Source organism: Saccopteryx bilineata, chromosome X (assembly GCF_036850765.1).
Source record: "Saccopteryx bilineata isolate mSacBil1 chromosome X, mSacBil1_pri_phased_curated, whole genome shotgun sequence".
Lineage (NCBI taxonomy): Eukaryota > Metazoa > Chordata > Mammalia > Chiroptera > Emballonuridae > Saccopteryx > Saccopteryx bilineata.
In genome coordinates, this window is record NC_089502.1 from 59,566,882 (window position 1) to 59,585,314 (window position 18,433).

The following is an 18,433-nucleotide window of genomic DNA, read 5'->3' on the forward strand; positions in this document are numbered from 1 at the left end:
CACATGGTCAGGGACTTTTTGTTCATCGCTGAATCCTGGGCACAAACAGAGCACTTAATTTGTTGAATTGCTTTTATCAGAACTTTTAAAAAATCTGTTGTTGTGCCTATATGGAGGAAAGTTAAAAGAAGCTGAGGCTTCTAGAAATATGTTCTTTCCCCAACTTTCATGGCTTTGCACCAAACAAGTAGTTCCACTCTAGGTCTACCGTCTCATTTAGTAGGATCTGAAGTAAGAGGAGAGGAATCCAATCAGTATAACCTGTTCTACTACTCTCAAGGAACTGACCGTCAGCACTGATATCTTTTCCTTGCCATCTCACCTCAAGGTTGTCTTTTTCTCACAAAAATGTCTGGGATCCCTGGAGTACCAGGCTGCAACTTGCACAGAGCAGGTATATTTCTCAGACTTTCCTACCACTGAGTATATTTCAGCCTTGGAAGCAGTCCTCATTGAATCTCGCCAGGGTGTAGGTGATAACCAGAATAGAAAGCCTTCTCAATCACAGAGTTGAATCTTGTAGAAGCTTTTATTTCAATGATCAAAAGAACACAGTAAATGGAATCTATACTGACTAACATTAGGCATGCACATCTACCTGATGAAACTGATGTTTTTGACAGGCCTAAATCTTCACAACTTATTTAGGCACCTCTTTGAATTCTTTGACCCTGATATGGAGGGTAATTTAACTTCTTCCTTGTGGCACTTTAGTAGTGAGAATTATATTGATTGGCTAGATTCCTTTATAACTCAAGGCCTCTAGATACGCAGGCTGCCTGTACCACCTTGAGATCACACTTTATATAGATATTTAAGTAAATCACAGTATAAAGAAGGGAGGCTTTTTTAGAAAGCTGAACTGTATGAACATTCCATAGACTTCTTTCCAGCACTGATGGTCAAAACATTAGTTAAGGAGGCCTACAGTTAAGTACCAAATGACTCTTTCCCCACTGCCACCCTTTCTCAGAGAAACCAAGATGTGTACCAATGTCCCTGGAATCTGAAACAAATCACACAAATGACAAATTTTACCCATGTGGTCCCACTATCAAATTACAGAAAGCAGTTCCACTATTCAAATTATGGAAAGTAGTTAATGGGACTTTGAGAAAAACATAGTCCCACATATCGTAATATATATCTAGTAAAGTTTTCCATTCATCTGTCAACTGTTTTCACATGATTAACATCAAAAAGTACACAACCAAATACATATATGACCCGCAAACCCAAACACACACAAAAATATTGGTCTTTGTTCATTTTCAGATGACCCATGAATGGCAAAGGTGGGAGCCAATCACCCCCATAGCCTTTTCTTCAATCATTCTTCAACCATTCTTGAACTACCTTCCTTTTCCAAAGAGATCAATGCTGAAATCAGTCAGAAAGGCTTTCTGAGAAGACTGGCTTGGATTTCTGGGTCTGTTCCAGTCGATTCAAGATGAACTGGCTTGTATCAATGAAGCGTTCAACACAGTTCACAAAACAGGCCTCAGCCCGACTGTCCAACTTTGGCCCAGGCTTGTCCATGCACTTCTCCTGGTAAGGACAACCAAGACAAGAATCAGAAAGGGAACTTGGGCAAAAGGAAAGGGGAGTAACTTCTTGTTTAAAGGGAAAACTTCACCTAAAAACAGTATCTGAAGTGTTCACAATAGTTCACATGTGGCAGCAACTTACCTTGTGGCAAGAAATTTTCTACTGTCTTACATCAAATTCTCCTACAGAAAAGGTACTATTATTAATCCTCATTTTACTAAGAAGAAAGCTGTGGCAGAGAGGTACTTTGCTTAATGTCATAGGGACAGAAAACTGTGGAGCTGAGATATTGCAAAACAAAGAAAATGGCAAAATACAAGTGAATTAACCCTTTGCTGAATTTGGTTAGAACTCCATAGTGCCAACTGTATTAAATGCCTTTAAATTAACTGAAAAGTAAAAGGGTGAAAGAATTAAATCATTGTAACAAAACACCGTAAAAAAATACCAAAGAAAATATACGACCTGAGATTTTGTAACCTTGTCTACTTAAGCCAGAAGTTTATAAATCCAAGATGAATGAGAAATTGTAGGAATTTTCCTAAAGCTCAGATTCTTAGAGGAGTCCTTAACCACATCTAACACTGGACCAAATGTAAAGAATCACAGATTTTTAAAAAGAATCAAAGCACTCTGATCCAAGGCAGACAGGATTTAAGTAAGTATTTGTAAGGGTCAGAGTCTAGCATTATCATGAGTTTATGGGAAACAGTCTATGAAACCTGATGACTGTATACAGCTCAAGTTAAGCAGCTCAAATTCATTTTGGTCATTATTCTACCCTTTGTACACAAGCCTCAGACCCTCTGCTTCCAAAGAAAATTACCCTTGGCCTCTGGATTCTGTGAATTCTGTATGTCAGGGCAGAGCAGTTATACTGTCGTTAGCAGCCAGAGAACACTTTGATTCCAAGAAGCAAATACCTACCTTCCACCCTTTTGCCAAAGTCCCCTCATAGGGCACACTCAATTCCTCAACTTTCAGACCCAAAACGCATTGATATTACCCAACACTTCAACAGAAAGAGAAGTTAAGCGTACGTTGGGAGAGATTACGCCTTATAACTAGTGGGCTAGCGTCACTCATTTCTCTGGGGAACGGTTAAAGAAACTGGATAACCAAGATAAACTCTGAGGAATCCCGAAAGAGGGGCTTCGTTGACTCCCTAGGAGTCGGGGTTCCAAAAATAAGATCCCAGTAGTGGGGGCTCTCAACAGTCTTGCTGATCAGCACTAGGCAGCTTCAACCTCAGGTACCTAAACTAAAGTACTGGTTTGGGACAGCGGCATAACGTCTTCTATGATACCCCACGCTCTGCACCAACAAAGTCTAGGTCCGTAGTGACAGTTCCCCTGAGAAGCGGAGTCACCTTTTCTCCCATTAGGCTCGGCCTCTGAAATCTAAAAAAGGGGTGCTGTCAGATGCTCCCCCTCCCCGACCTCGTGCCAAGTCCCGCGGGGCAAGGACAAGGGGAAAGTAAGTAAGGGGGCCAGGTCCCGGCCCCAGGCTCCTCACCCAACAAAGTTCCGTCATCTGGTGAACCAGCTGCTGGAAGCGCTGCTTCTGAGTTTCCACCTCGATGAAATGCTGCAGCTGCGGGTCCACTGAGCCCAGACCCGCCGCAGAGGAAGACGAGGAGGAATCCATCCCAGCCCTACCACGCGTGCCCAGATGAACTCCGTACCGACTCACCGACCTTCACGTGTCTCCGCGACGGAACCGGAATCACAACCCGCTGCCTTGGGGGCCGCCCCTCGTGGGCGCACTGCGCCTGCGCGAGCTTTCGCGCCGGTCCCGCCCACTGCCGGAAGCTCCTCCCAGCAGCCATAGTGTCCGGCTCAGATAAGCGCCTCCGGGCCTGCCTACTTCCTCTGTCCCGCGCCAGCTGCTCTCTCTGTCCGCCTGTCCGCCAGCGCTTTCCACTTCGGTCCGCTAGGCCCGCTCCTGCCTGCGATCCCAACCCCACTCCCGTCTTCCACTCGCGCTGGGCGCCGCTCCGGGCTTTCCGCGCGCGCCACTTTCTCCTTCCTGCCCCCCATGGGGTGCTGCTCCCGGCCGCCTGTGCGCCCTTCGGCCCGCGTGCCCACGTCGCCTGCGCACTGAGGTCTCAGGTCAGACATCACAGCGTCGTGGCGCTGTGCGGACTTGATTCCGTAAAGAAAATAAAAAAAATTAAGAAAGGAAGTCACTGCAGACCACGTGTCCTGTTACTGGCCGGCCCAACAGCCCAGCCCGCCCCTGCCCGCTTCAAAATTGGCCCGCGCTTTCCCAAGTGCCTCGTTAGTGCCTGGCCCGGACTGCTCCACCTCTTTGCGGTCCTGGGCCCCTGACTTAGTTCTTTGATGGTTTCCCCCTCCTGAATTAAGGAAAAGGGGCTCTGAACAGATTTCATTCCCAGCTGTCAGCTTCATTTGATAATATTGCGTGCCGACTGTATCCCCAGCTCTGTGCTTTAGCTTGTTAGTTTGTCTCTGATTCAGAGGCAGTTTTCTGAGAGCCAGAGGGGTTAGTTAAATGCCAAGGATCCTGTCGCGTTCTCAAGGCAGGAATATGCCAAACAAATGCCACTCAACAGTTTCCTGGAACAATGAGGACGTTGCAAGGAGGCTGCATGGTTGAGATAGTAAGAAATCTTCATGCTTTCCAGTAATTTTATTTTAACAAAACACCCTCCCCTTCCATTTTTAAAACACCGCTTTATTCTTGCCAAATTTGGCCTCCCACCCCGCAAGCTCTAATGCTTACCCAAAAGAGCTGTTGGACCCCTTGTGAGGCTATTTATATCCCTTCCTCCCCAGAACTATTTCCATCCCAAATTCAGTCTGTCTTAATACTCTTGGGAATGTCTTCTCAGGAAACAGTACCAGGCACAATAATTCCTTGGCCTTTACTCAAAAGGTACTATCCTAGGGAATCAAAGAAGGGAGGCAGCCCTAGATGTAGAGAGGGGCCTTCGTGTATTCAGCCAGAGCACAAAGGCTCCAGGGCCTGTAGGCTGGGTTTGCCTGAGAAAGTGAAATTGGGTTTTTGTGGAGGATAGTAGAACCAGGAAGCTTATTGGTGAACTCAGGATTCTTCATCCATGACATCTAGAATGTTGCTCAGAAGAACTTTGAAAGAAGGACGTTCATCTGCTTTCTAAAACCAAAGAAAAGGTAGAGTGTTATAGTGGGCTAAAATCTAGAATTCAAGGGAAGTGCAGTGAATAAGCAGCAAATGTTTATTAAGTATATACTGTACTATCTTCCCTGTAATATACTCTGTTGATTACAAAAAAAATAAAGGAAAAGAAATAGTGGAATTCTGTAAGGTACTTGTGCACTTTTCATCCTCAGTAACTCAGATTGTTAATGTGACGAAGACAATTCTCAAATTAACATTGATTTAAACAGGGCAAACTCATTACATAATTGTACACCAATGTTTTCTTTTTTTTTATCCTCAACTGAAAAATGGCTATCAAATGAGTTTAAGTGGTTGACAGAAGTGAAATTCAATAAGCTTTGATAATTTTTAGTTTGGTTTCAAACATCACTTCTATCATCCCATAGTCAAAATTAACAAAGGAATTAACATTTCGAGACCACAGGCTGCATCACTGGTCAGGGCTCCTGAGCACCTGGGGTCTACTGTCTGGTCTCCAGACTAAAGCCCTTTGTGACAGTCATAGTCCATAAGCCCCTGAGGTATTTAGTGATTCAGGGCATAGAAAGGTCTCAATTAATCAGAACCAAAAAACCCCATCAATTTCTTGTTCCTTTGAATCTGTGGTTCTCAAACCTAGCTGAGTATTGGAATTTCCTGGGAAGTTTAAAAAGATATTTCTAGGTTCTGCTCCAGACATACTCATCGGAATCTCTGGACATAAGGCCCAGTCATCTAAAGTTTTACAAGTTCCCCAGGAATTCTGATGTGCATCCAGTTTGGAGACTACAACTTTAAACACACTGTGCCTGTCTGAAACAGTTAACTAGCAGAGTGAAGATGTCCTACTTGGGGTAGAGCATAGGGGAATCACCCATAATCCTGTTTGACAGGCCAGAGAAGGAAAATAGCTCCAAGGGGTCACCCATACTTTCTTTGTGACCTCAGTCATTTGTTGAACAAAAAGATACTATGGTCAGATCCAGATCCCCAATTTTTTTTACCCCACCAAGAGGGTTCCAGATTCACATATGTGCTTATTGGGTACTATCTGTCTTTCTCTATTTCTAATGGGGCAGAAATAAGAGCTAAACATTTGTTTTTACTAGAGATATAGGTTGCCAAATTAAGCTTGCCAAGGGTCTACTGAAAAGTGAAGAAGTCACCCCTAGAAGAAGCAAAAGTGAGAGCAGCAAAGGGTTTTAGTAATAATGGAGCAGACTGTTTATTTTCAAAATACTACATGACCCATAATGTACCATATATATATTTTTAAAAGAACACTACCTATTTTAGTTCCCTTTCAGGTCATAATGCCTTTATTTTAAAAAATCTCACTTAGAACTATAGCCAGAAAACATTGGATGTAAAGTAGAAGAAAGGACCAAGGACTCCCAAAAGAATTAACAGAAATTTTCATGGCTTTTCTTTTCTTTTCTTTTCTTTTTTAATACCCATACATTTGTCTGAGTGCCTTTGGCAGCCTGAATCTACTAGGTAACATGGTCTCACAACACTCCTCCCTAGAGCTGAGTTGGTACTGGAGTCAGCTAATAACACTCTAATGAGAATTGGATTGGGCCTGGGAAAGCCTCTGGCCATCAAAGGATTACATTACAGGCTTGGGTCCTAGAATGTATGTACAGTTCCATGCAGCCAGGGAGAGTGGGGACTGGGCGCCTGGCTGGCTACATGAGGAAGTAGGTTCAAGGACATAATTTAAGAGGTCCCAGTGAAACACTTACCTCATGCCAGCAGCTGTACATGATGGCATAGACCCTCTCTGAAGCTAGATGAGGCCTGTAGAGACGAAGGCCTTGGGTAATATGTTCAGCAGTTTCACTGTTAGTAAATCTCTCATATGGCATCTTCCCCAGAGAATAAATTTCCCACATCAAAACCCCTAGAAAATGAAAAAAATGTAGTAAGTCAGGTTGCAGTTTTTTCTGGCAGCAGGGATCCTAGTCTTCCCAGATGAATCTCAAGATTATATTCAGCTGATTTGCCCCTCTGCACTTTTTGTGTTTTGTCCAAACTTCAACTACAGTACTGACCATACTGGGGGCTGATTGGGGTTGTGCTGGACCATTAGCTCCTCCAGGGGAGAGACAGCATCTTATTTGTCTTTGTGGTTATATGGTCTGGCAGAGTCCCTGGTACATAATTAGTTTTCAGAACCTGTTAAATACTGAATGAATTATTTGTTCCCCTCAATATATTGTACATTCTAAGAAGGCAGGGATCATTTCTAGTTTACTGGTTTTATCCCCAGAAATCCTGTGGTGCTTAATATAGTAAGCACTCCCTAAAGATTAGATGAATAAAAGCAAGAACAAATATTTTCTCTGTGCAGACTGCAAAGTGTCAATTTCCCCATGGCATTCCTCTTCCTTTGAGCTGTATAATCTCTACAGTCTTATTCACTCACCAAAAGCCCAAATGTCAGATTTGCTGCTGAACTTGCTGTACATGAGGACTTCTGGTGGAGACCACCGGACTGGGAATTTGGAGCCTACTGAGCTTGTGTATTCATCATCTAGAACATACCTGGAAAAGGATTCAGAACTTGTTACTGTTAGGATTGGGAGAGCTTGCCTACTGAGCTTGTGTATTCATTATCTAGACCAGTGGTCCCCAACCCACAGGCCGCGGACCGGTACCGGTTCAGGGGCCATTTGGTACTGGTCTGCAGAGAAAGAATAAATAACTTACATTATTTCTGTTTTATTTATATTTAAGTCTGAACGATGTTTTATTTTTAAAAAATGACCAGACTCCCTTTGTTACATCCGTCTAAAACTCACTCTTGACGCTTGTCTCGGTCATGTGATACATTTATGCGTCGCACCCTAAAGGCCGGTCTGTGAAAATATTTTTTCTTAATTTTTTAATTATTTTTATTTATTTATTCATTTTAGAGCAGAGAGAGAGAGAGAGAGAGAAAGGAGGGAGGAGCAGGAAGCTTCAACTCCCCTATGTGCTTTGACTAGGCAAGCCCAGGTGTTTTTTTTTTGTTTGTTTGTTTTGTTTTTTTTTGTTTTTGTTTTTTTTCATTTTTCTGAAGCTGGAAACAGGGAGAGACAGTCAGACTCCCGCATGCGCCCGACCGGGATCCACCCGGCACGCCCACCAGGGGGCGATGCTCTGCCCATCCTGGGCGTTGCCATGTTGCGACCAGAGCCACTCTAGCGCCTGGGGCAGAGGCCAAGGAGCCATCCCCAGCGCCCGGGCCATCTTTTGCTCCAATGGAGCCTTAAGCCCAGGTTTTTGAACCAGCAACCTCAGCATTCCAGGTTGATGCTTTATCCACTGCGCCACCACAGGTCATGAAAATATTTTCTAACATTAAACTGGTCCATGGCCCAAAAAAGGTTGGGGACCACTGATCTAGAACATACCTGGAAAAAGATTCAGGACTTGTTACTGTTACGATTGGGAGAGCTTGATATTTACTTATGTTTTCTTGGCACAGTCACGAGAGTTGCACAAATACATGCCTACAGGCCAGCTAGTGTCTTTTACAAATATTATTTTAAACATAGTCCTGTTCTCATATCTTAGTTAGCTTTCCTGATTGACAATATGGTTATAGCAAGGGTGAAGTGACATAGATCTAATAGGTTCTCCCTTCCTCTTCTCTATCTCTTTCATTTCTCTTTTCTTCTCCTTTCTTTCCTTCTATTCTGCAGTTGCCAGTGGGATTTATTAGTAAAGAAGGGATGGAGTAAAGTCAATAGTATTAACAGATCAAGATAATGTATTGGGAAAACTTGCTTTCAAGAAGGGGGAAGGAGCCTGACCAGGTGGTGGCGCAGTGGATAGAGCGTCGGATTGGGATGCCGAGGACCCAGGTTCGAGACCCCGAGGTCGCCAGCTTGAGCGTGGACTCATCTGGTTTGAGCAGAAGCTCACCAGCTTGGACCCAAGGTCGCTGGCTCTAGCAAGGGGTTCCTCGGTCTGCTGAAGGCTCGCGGTCAAGGCACATATGAGAGGGCAATCAATGAACAACTAAGGTGTCGCCACGAAGGGCTGATGATTGATGTTTCTCGTCTCTCTCCGTCCCTGTCTGTCCCTGTCTATCCCTCTCTCTGACTCTCTCTGTCTCTGTTAATAAAAAAAAGACAAAAAAAGAAGAGGGAAGGAGAAAGGAGAAGAAAGGGATATAACAGTAAAACAAAAAGATGAAAGAACTGAGAAATCATTCAGAGAAAGAAGAAGTGAAGAGAGATGTTGGAAAAGAGTAAAATGAGATAAAAAGAAAGGGAAAGGATTGAAAACTATAATGCCTCCTCATGTTTGTACTGTGCTCTTCTTTACTTATGGAGGGAAAGATGAAAAAAGACACACTCACCTGGACAGGCCGAAGTCAGATACTTTAACAACTCCTTGATCGTTTACCAAACAGTTTCGAGCCGCCTGTAGTGCAACAAACATCAGTGAGACTCCATCCCTGGCACACAGGTTAAAGGCACGAAGCTTCTGCCCACTAGGGGAGTGAAGCCAGAGCCACCTCATCTCTTTCAACTAGAGACACCTTCTCATCTAACAGGAGTCAGTTGATGCCACTGAGAAATGTTGATGCATTTCTACTACATGTAAAGCAATTTGCTATGTTCCCATTGTAAAACACTGAGGACATGCAGAATGATTCATTCAGTTGGGCAATTCCATGACACCCCTTCCTGCATTGAAATGCTTTGAGAATTAAGGGAGAACAGAAATCAAACATGCTTTGCTTTCTGCTTTGCTGGCAGTGGGACGAGGGCCCTTTGAGCCTTGGCTGAAACAGATGGGGGCACAAATTCATGTCTGCAGAGGCCAGGAAGGCAAAATGATAGAGTGAAGTGGGATGGGTGGAGATTGCAGGAAAATGGGGAGCACATGGCTTGTCTCAAGGGGGCAGCTGCTCCTTAGCTCCAGCCCACTGTTAGCATGGCCTGTGAGACTGTGGACCTGGTGTTATAAGATGGTCTAGACTTTCAAGAGACGCTGCAAATTCAGTTTTTTTCTTCCTGTTAAATGTTTCTTTTTAAGTGTTTATTACTATATAATATTTAAAAACTCATGCACCCACAGGCCCTCAGTTTGTGACACTGATGTAACCAAATGATGGCTCTGTGCCAGGAGCAGCCCCTTTGGGAAGCAGGGTAGTCCTTCTGCCCTTGAAGGACCCCACCATTTCCTTGGCATGGTACAGGGCTGGGAGTGTCTGCTCTAGTTCCCATCGTGGCAGAACTCATGGTGTTGAGGCTGCAGATCCTTGACTGGCTGGCCACTGAGGCGGAAGCTCACCTAAGTTTCACCTAACTTTTCTAGATAAAACAGAAGTGATGGCTTCAGCAACCATCCTCATCCATGTATGATGTCTTCCTCTGCTACTTCTACCCTCTCAGCCCTTGATCCCAAGCTAATCCTGCTGAGGTCCCACCAGGTCTCTGTGGAGGAACTGCTTTGACTCCAGGTACTCCATGGCTTCGCAGACATCCTTGCACATCTCCAGTAGCTGCTGATTCTGGAAGTGGTGGCGCATCTCCCTCAGGTAGTTCAGGAGGCAGCCGTTGGCCATGTACTCAGTGATGATGAAGATGGGGCGCTGTTTGGTGCAGACGCCATACAACTGCACCAGCTTCTCGTGGGAAAGATTCCTACAGGAGAGGCAATGAACCAGTCCTCCCCTTCTGGCTCTGCATACCAGTCAGAAAAGGGCTGGGGTAGAAAGGGTTGGTTTGGGATTAGAGTATCAGATAAGGGACCACAATAACAAGTTGACTTTCCTCCTTCCCACCCTAAATCCCAACAGTGCCTAATATGTGAGAGTGAGCAGGGACTTGGGGTCCATCAACAGTATAGGAGACAGATCAAGGGCTGAATGAACATTAAGACTCAATCAGAATCAGTCTTCATCTTGAAAGTCTCATTTTTTACAACCACTCTGAAATGCTGCTGAGATGGTAAGCACCATGATCAACACTAATCTCAACCAATATCTAACGCAGATAAATGATTACCTTAGAAGTTAGGACTCCCAAAATCAAAGGTTGACCTCAGGCCCTGGTCCCAAATCTCTCTCTCACTAAAGGTCACTTTAAACCATGGTGGATTGTCCTGGTAATTCCCAGACTCCAGCAACTGGATTGAGAATTGAGCTTGGGCTGTGACTCACATCATGACCTTGGCTTCTTCAATGAACTCATCCTCAGACATGGAGCCTTCTTTGATCATCTTGATGGCCACATCATACTGGCCTCTCCATTTCCCATACTTCACTACCCCAAATTGTCCAGCCCCCAGCTCCTTCAAGAAGGTCAGGTCCTTCGGATCAATTTCCCATGATCCTATAACAGCAAAGCCTTAGTGTGAATTTTTGGGAGTCATGTATGTGTCATTCCAAAAACAGATAAGAATCCCTACTGGGGACAGAAATAGGTAAGCAGTAAAAGGGAAATTCTCAGGAAATTCTCTATCTTTGCTCACATAAATCTCAGAGACAGGGGATTACTGACTGGAGGAATCTGGGAATTTTAAGTGCAAGCCAGCCATAAGGCAAGAAGATAGACTACACTATCTCTTAAAACCCTTTATAATTATAATAAACAACTAAAGTGAAAGCAATTATGAATTGATGCTTCTCATTTCTCTCTCTCCCTCCTCCTCTCTCCCTTATCTTCCTCTAAAAAAAACCCAACCCTTTATGATCATGTTGTTTGTTTGTTTTTTACCACAATTAAAAAAAATAATTCCTTTATGAATTTGTTTTTGCAGTCTCACTAGGAGTCACCAGAGGGAGAAAAACCATTAAATAAATTTTGTTGTCTGACCTGTAGTGGTGCAGACCAGCTTGAGTGCAGACTCGCCAGCTTGAGCATGGGATCATTGATATAATCCCATGGTTGCCGGCTTGAGCCAAAGCTCACTGGCGTGAAGCCCAAGGTCACTGGCTTGAGGAAAGGGTCACCAGCTCAATTGGAGCTCCCGGTCATGGCACATATGAGAAGTAATCAGTAAACAACTAGAGTGACTCAACTATGAGTTGATGCTTCTCATCTCTCTCCTTTCCTGTATTTCTCTCTCAAAACAAATAATAATAATAATAAGTAAGTAGTCCTTGCAAATGGCCAGTCTACCCTACCCTAGAGAAATAAGCAGTTACCATAGCCCAGGCCTGCAGTAGAAGGTGCATTCTTGTTTTGTTGAGACACTGGATATTTGAGCCTAGATATGAGTCCTGAAACATACAGAGGGGGTTATGTTCATGGTGCAGCATAGGGGGTAGAATACTTCACACACCCTTGCTTAAAACCTCACACTTATTTCTAGTACATTTTGATCCCCAGAAGATCTACACAAACCCAAATTCTTCTGGAACTTCCTCTTCTAATAAAAGAGTTTTCAGGAACAAAAAAGAGAAAGTACTAACTGCAATACATTCCGCAACTAAATATATCCCCACCTCCCAGCCCAGGCTTAACTCACATTCTACCTTCTCCATGAAGCTTTTTCCCTCACCAATCTTCCAGTTTTTAGAATGTCTACACTACAGCAGGTCCTTGTGTAAAATCATTTCATTATGATGTTGATAAGCTGCAGTAGGAACTTAACACTTGCTTACATCAATTAGCCTATGGTAAAACTGGTTTTGCTGTACATTATTTTGCTTAAAGTCACAGAACCTATCAGTAACATTAAGTGAGACACACTGTACTTACAAACTGTTTTCTAACATTATATTTTTTGAGGGCCAAGACTTCAGTTAATAATTTTTCTGCATTCTCCTTTAGTACCGAAGAAGTTGCTGAGTATACAGTAGTAACTCAATGAATACTTGCTGATTGACTAATCACCAGTTCCTTCTATCTTTTCTCAGCTCTGAGCATAAATCACCAAAGAAGAAGTCAGTTTCTATGGGTGTAAGGTCTGCCTTTGAGCACCTCTTTAGTTGACCTCCACTGAGCATCATAGGGGTTGACTTTCACAGCCAAATTATGCTGACTGCCCTGTGAGGTTCATTCTTCCCCTCATTATCTTGTTCTGAATTGCTTCTCTTACTGCTTGTCACACCCTTCTATGGTGCCCCTGGTACTCACCTGCAGAGTTGTGCTGATGGTAGTTAATGAGCTCAGGGATGGTGCTGAAAAGGTGTTTCTCAGCCAGGTAATACTGGCTCTGAGGTGTAGAACACACAACATAATGGCGTATCACCCCTTGAGGGTCCCTGAAGAAGTGGATTGTAAGTCAGCGACTTGGGTACAGGGGTCACACAGGACCCAAGAAGTGAAGTCAGATGAGTTTTTAGTTTAATGGACAGAGGAAATAAGAGGGGAACACCATCAAGGAGCTGTTGGGTGGGCACCCCTGTCCTTTGACCCCAGGACCTTGGAACAGCGGCACTCACCCTGTAGATTTAGCAAACACAGACACAGTGTATTTTCCAGCTTTGCTGGAGTCTCTGACAATGAAACCTCCTTCCTTCCCCTGAAACAAAAGAAAAGAACCTGACTGTAGGAGGAAGTGGTACTCACGCCTGCATTCCACCTGCCCAAATCTGGGAGAAAACAGAACAACCCTCGATTTTCCTGCCAAGCTCCATGATTCAGCGGCAGCCTCATTGCACTTGATACTGAAAAGTGTAATTGGGACTCCATAAAATGATGGCTTTGACACTGCCTTTCCTGGAAGTGGCAGGCAGCAGCAAGCCCGCAATTCAGGATCCTCATTTTTTGTGCAAGGAGAATGTCATTTGCTTGTGGTTGTTGCACACTTACCTCTTGCTTTAGCAGTTCTTCAGCTTGACTCCGAGTCATGTGTTTGGAATACCACCTGCAGAGGGAGAGTGCTTGAATGGCTCCTAGGCCACAGTGTAATGGATTCCAAGATTAGAGTGCCTTCCAGGCCTTGTTTATCCTAGTGATTCAATCAATTTAATCAACTCCTATTCACTGGGTACCTATCATGTGCAAAGCACAACAGCATCCTTTTCCCAAAGCCCACTTGGTGATGAAAATTTATGGAGATGGTGAGTAAAGGGCAAAGGCAGGTGGCAGAGGGTTGCAGGGAAATGATCAGGAACAGGGCACTCAAGGACAATCCACTTCTATGATTAGAAAAAAAGGAAAATGGCAGAAGTTTGATATTTTCACCCTTTCAAATGTTTCCTATTAGGCTGTCAACTCTTTCTATGAGTGTTGTTCTTTTGAATTTTGGAAGTGTGGTGATCTCTCCAGCTCTCATAAGCAGTGGCTGTTTGGGGCAAGGGTAAGACATAGGCACTAACTTGGGGTGATGCCATCATTTGACCTAGTTGGCAGTGATTTTAATAAGTATATAGAAATCAAATTTTTGTTGAAACTACAAAATTAAGTATATAGTATATTTTACTACCCCTGGAAGATTGTGTGCTGGAAACATAAGCATACTCACTCATACATTTCGATGGAGTCTTCTGCTTCAGTAACATAGTTACTAGGGATGTAGCCTTCCTGCCTGTAGAGGAAACATTGCGATGGATCATCCAGAAGACCTCATCCTGGGGAGAGATGGATTCATATGCCCATATCCCTGAGCTCAGAACCAATCTCAAATGGAGGTATATAAACCATGCCCCTCCCGCTAAGAGGATCATGTTGCAGATGCATAGCTAGGCTGGTGAAATGTGTGGCTTCTGCACATGCGCCATCAGTTATTCGTGCATTACAACATGTGGGCCAGACCCTACAGGCTCAGAGAGATTACCAGATGTAGAGCTGCACTCTGGGAAGCTTTTGGAGAAACAGCCTATTCACTTTGGTGCGCGAAGAATGATTTCTGATTGGGATACCAAGTAAGGAAATAATCCCGAGTAAGGATACTATGTAGGGAAATTTTGCACTTGTGTGGAGTGGGCAGTCACAAGGCTCAGTGAGGGTGCTGTATGGACTCACCCATTTTTATCTTGGGCTCGCCACCAGGGTAAGTTACTCTCTTCCAGGATAAAATATTCCTCACCCTTCCGCAGTTGTAGATCATTTGCATTCATTGGCATGTAATCATAAAGGGCTACAACCTTTTTCAATTCACTTGTGGAGACTGGTGCTGCTGTTGGCTCAGGGGGTAGTGGCTTTTTCAAGATCTGTATAAGTAGGAGAAAAAAGTAGGGTGGTTTGGCTAGACGTCAAGTACTCTCTTCTTCTCTCCCAACTCTCTCACTTAATAGAGACACCATTCTAACCCAAATCAGACATAATAAAAGGTATATTCTTTCAATTTGATCAACTCCTATTATAGCATCTATTTATAAGCACTTATGTGGGGGTTCTCAGCTGGAGTGAATATCAGAATCATGTAGGAAGCATTTATTTAATAAGCTCGATATCTAGACAGTTTCCCAGGCCAATTACATTAAAATTTCTGGGGATAGGACCCAGATATCAGTATTTTTTTGTGTGACAGACACACAGAGAGAGACAGGGACAGACAGACAGGAAGGGAGACAGATGAGAATAATCAATTCTTCGTTGTGGCTCCTTGTTCTTCTTAGTTGTTCATTGATTGTTTTCTCATATGTGCCTTGACCAGGGGGCTACAGCAGACCGAGTGACTCCTTGCTCAAGCCAGCAATCTTGGGTCCAAGCTGGTGAGCCTTGCTCAAAGCAGATGAGCCCGCACTAAAGCCAGCGACCTCAGGTTTTCAAACCTGGGTCCTCCACATCGCAGTCCAACGCTCTATTCACTGCTCCACAGCCTGGTCAGGGCCAGATATCATTATTTTTAAAGCTTCCAGACAAAAAGCATGTACAGGCAAAATATGGAAACCTATTCAGCAATAAATTGGTACATGGATTTACTAAGTGGCTTTGAATCTCAGTTTTCTTGTTTGTTTTTCTTAAATTTTTGTATTTGTTGATTTTAGAAAGAGAGGAAGGGAGAGAGAGAGAGACAGAGAGAAACATCAAATTGTTCAACCCATCCATGCACTCATTGGTTGATCCTTGTATGTGTCCTGACCAGGGATCAAACTCACAACCTGGGCACATTGGGTGGGTGCTGTAACCAACTGAGCAACCCAGCCAGTGCTCAACTTCCTTGTTTGTAGAATGAGCATAATAATTTCTGCCCTGCTTTATTGTGCCTCAGAGATGTTATGTTTCTTACAAATTGAAAGCAAGACCCTCCAGCAGCCAAAAATTACCAGTCGCTTTATTTTGGTGGTCTGGTACTAAACCCGCAATATCTCCAAGGTATGCCTGTATATGAGGATGGGCTTTCTATTATAGATCTCAAAAAGTAAAAAACAAAAACAAAACAAATGAACAAACAAAAAACAAGTCTGAAGTAATATAGTAGTGGTAGGATGAAAGTATTGGGTGTATGGGTGGTCACAATTAAATTCGACTTTATGTTTGAAAACACCTTTCATTTTTAAAAAAAGGGGGCTTTGTTTTGTCTTAAACGGGTGATTAGATTAAATGGTTACCAAGAACTTCTGAATAGCTTTCTATCTTTCTACTGAAGAGGAAGTCCTAATTAGAAGGACAAATTCTCTGTCTCAGAAAGACTATCAATGAACAGTATCAAGTTTTAAGGAAATTCTAAGACTCCAGTGTGTTTTCCAGGGTGAATATATGTTTCTATTTGAGCAGTAGCAGTGCCCAATTTCCCTGTATACCTGGTCCTCTTCAGGTGTGGGAGGAAGAGGCTTTTTTGTCTTCCGGTGAGAACTCCCAGGTTTTAAGCCTGCAAAATAAGATACCAGTGATGCATCTTAGAAAACGACCTGGCCAGGGACTTTGCTCTCCTCTACAGTGCCTTTAGGCAAGTTAGGAAAAGTCTACGTGATTACAGCCCCATGGCAGGTTTCACAACTTGGAAAACAGAACACTGGCTGGATTTCAGCTCTCCCCCTCCCAGGCCCTTTTGTCCAATGGCCAAAATGTACAAACCTGAGTCTGATAGACCCTTGAAAAAGTGTACAATAGAGTCAAAGGAGGGAGAAGTGATATTGATCAGATCTCTTACTTCCATTCCTGTTCTCCAAAATTTGGCAGCCCATAGCATTTTTAGCTGTCTGAGAGCAGCAGAGATACTGCCCGTCAATCCAGAAGCAAGGGTGATATTTCTGTACCAGGTCACTGTTATACCGGATTACTGTAATAGGAGAGAAGAGAAAATAGGGAAAGATCACATCTGACATGCAGAAGAATCCACCATTTTCATGTTTTCCTCTTAAACTAAGCTTAGTGGTAACCTTCAAACAACTGCCTTTTCATCAGCCACCATGAAGGGAAGCAGACAACAGGGCCAGTTGGGTCCCATGCCTGGCCCCAGAAAGTTCCTGTGCATTTCTCTTCAGTGGTCAGTCATGATAACTATCTGCTGACTAGCATGATAAGAACATCTGATGTCTCTAGATCAAATATATGTTATCTGTGTTTTCTCATATGGCCATTACAATCTTGTAAGGCAGCGGTTGTTTATGGTGTTCTTTTCCAGATTAGGGGCACAATTCACCCATGCCAAAATCTCACTCCAGCTTTCAATATACCAATGTCCCAGCTCCTTGAGTCATCTTTTAGAGATATTTGCCTTAGTGACAACTTCTGCACCAGGTTTTCTGTATTAACAGACTAGTCAACAGAGTGAGCTCAGGGGCAAAGGAAGGTGATTCTGTCTCTAGATTCTGTCCAGAATAAACATGGTTTCAATCATCTTAGGGCCACCAAAGGGGATCAAGCTCATCACGGAAGATAAATACAGCAGTTCCATTTCCCTTTCAGGGTTGTGAGGCTCAAAAGGTCTCCCAGAAGCCAAAGTACTTTGCAAAGAATAGAGTGATCTGTGGACAGGAGGAATTGGTATTACAGTTTTTAATGCTGTGGCATCTCAAGAATCTTAATATGAAATCAATTAGGCAACTCATGCTGGAATCATGTTGTTAGATAAGAGAGAAACAGAGACAACTGAAATAATTGACAATAAGACAAAGAATTGAAATAATTCACATTGGAGCAAAGACCTAGGCTGGCCTAAGAAAATGCACATTTGAAGGCCCTGGCCAGTTGGCTCAGTGATAGAGCGTTGGCCTGGTGTGCAGGAGTCCCGGGTTCGATTCCTGGCCAGGGCACACAGGAGAAACGCCCACCTGCTTCTCCACCCCTCCCCCTCTCCTTCCTCTCTGTCTCTCTCTTCCCCTCCGGCAGCCAAGGCTCTATTGGAGCAAAGTTTGCCCGGGGGGCTGAGGATGGCTCTGTGGCCTCTGCCTCAGGTGCTAGAATGGCTCTGGTTTGCAACAGAGCGATGCCCCAGATGGGCAGAGCATCGCCCCCTGGTGGGCGTGCTGGGTGGATCCCAGTCGGGCGCATGCGGGAGTCTGTCTGACTGCCTCCCTGTTTCCAACTTCAGAATAAAAAAAAAAATAAAAATAAAAAAAAAGAAAATGCACATTTGAGGACATACACATTTCAGCTTTTACTGCTAAGAAGCCCTACAAAACTTTTTTAAAAAGGTAACAAAAATGCCTGACCAGATGGTGGTGCAGTGGATAGAGTGTCAGACTGGGATGCAGAGGACCCAGGTTCGAGACCCCGAGGTCGCCTGCTTGAGCGTGGGCTCATCTGATTTGAGCAAAGCTCACCAGCTTGAACCCAAGGTTGCTGGCTTGAGCAAGGGGTTACTCGGTCTGCTGAAGGCCCATGGTCAGGGCACATATGAGAAAGCAATCAATGAACAACTAAGGTAGCAACGAAAAACTGATGATTGATGCTTGTCA

The 18,433-nt window shown here is 43.8% G+C and overlaps 2 protein-coding genes across 2 annotated transcripts in view; both read right to left on the reverse strand.

The window, feature by feature from the left end:
- Nucleotides 1–510: 510 nt before the first annotated feature.
- Nucleotides 511–3,238, reverse strand: TIMM8A (translocase of inner mitochondrial membrane 8A). The gene is made up of 2 exons (XM_066248937.1): nt 3,064–3,238; nt 511–1,548 (listed from the first exon to the last, which is right to left on the reverse strand). The coding sequence occupies exons 1-2, from the start codon at nt 3,193–3,195 to the stop codon at nt 1,387–1,389; spliced, it is 294 nt and encodes a 97-aa protein (XP_066105034.1). The 5' UTR covers nt 3,196–3,238; the 3' UTR covers nt 511–1,386.
- Nucleotides 3,239–4,192: 954 nt separating this feature from the next.
- The window catches only part of BTK (Bruton tyrosine kinase), a 34,372-nt gene continuing 20,131 nt past the window's right edge, over nt 4,193–18,433 (reverse strand). The window contains exons 6-19 of the mRNA XM_066248870.1: nt 16,684–16,812; nt 16,334–16,401; nt 14,610–14,797; nt 14,110–14,172; nt 13,455–13,509; nt 13,085–13,164; nt 12,777–12,904; nt 11,843–11,917; nt 10,856–11,027; nt 10,121–10,337; nt 9,044–9,108; nt 7,121–7,239; nt 6,438–6,595; nt 4,193–4,686 (exon numbers count right to left, since the gene is read on the reverse strand). Coding sequence (XP_066104967.1) covers nt 4,615–4,686; nt 6,438–6,595; nt 7,121–7,239; nt 9,044–9,108; nt 10,121–10,337; nt 10,856–11,027; nt 11,843–11,917; nt 12,777–12,904; nt 13,085–13,164; nt 13,455–13,509; nt 14,110–14,172; nt 14,610–14,797; nt 16,334–16,401; nt 16,684–16,812 — 1,589 coding nt within the window. The 3' untranslated portion in view covers nt 4,193–4,614. The remainder of the gene's footprint in view (nt 4,687–6,437; nt 6,596–7,120; nt 7,240–9,043; nt 9,109–10,120; nt 10,338–10,855; nt 11,028–11,842; nt 11,918–12,776; nt 12,905–13,084; nt 13,165–13,454; nt 13,510–14,109; nt 14,173–14,609; nt 14,798–16,333; nt 16,402–16,683; nt 16,813–18,433) is intronic.

Excerpts from the sequence above, each read along its gene's own strand:
- TIMM8A (XM_066248937.1), bottom strand. The coding sequence starts at position 3,195 with ATGGATTCCTCCTCGTCTTCCTCTGCGGCGGGTCTGGGCTCAGTGGAC. Across the intron at positions 1,549-3,063 it reads AGATGACGGAACTTTGTTGG|GAGAAGTGCATGGACAAGCC; the intron begins GTGAGGAGCCTG and ends TGTCCTTACCAG.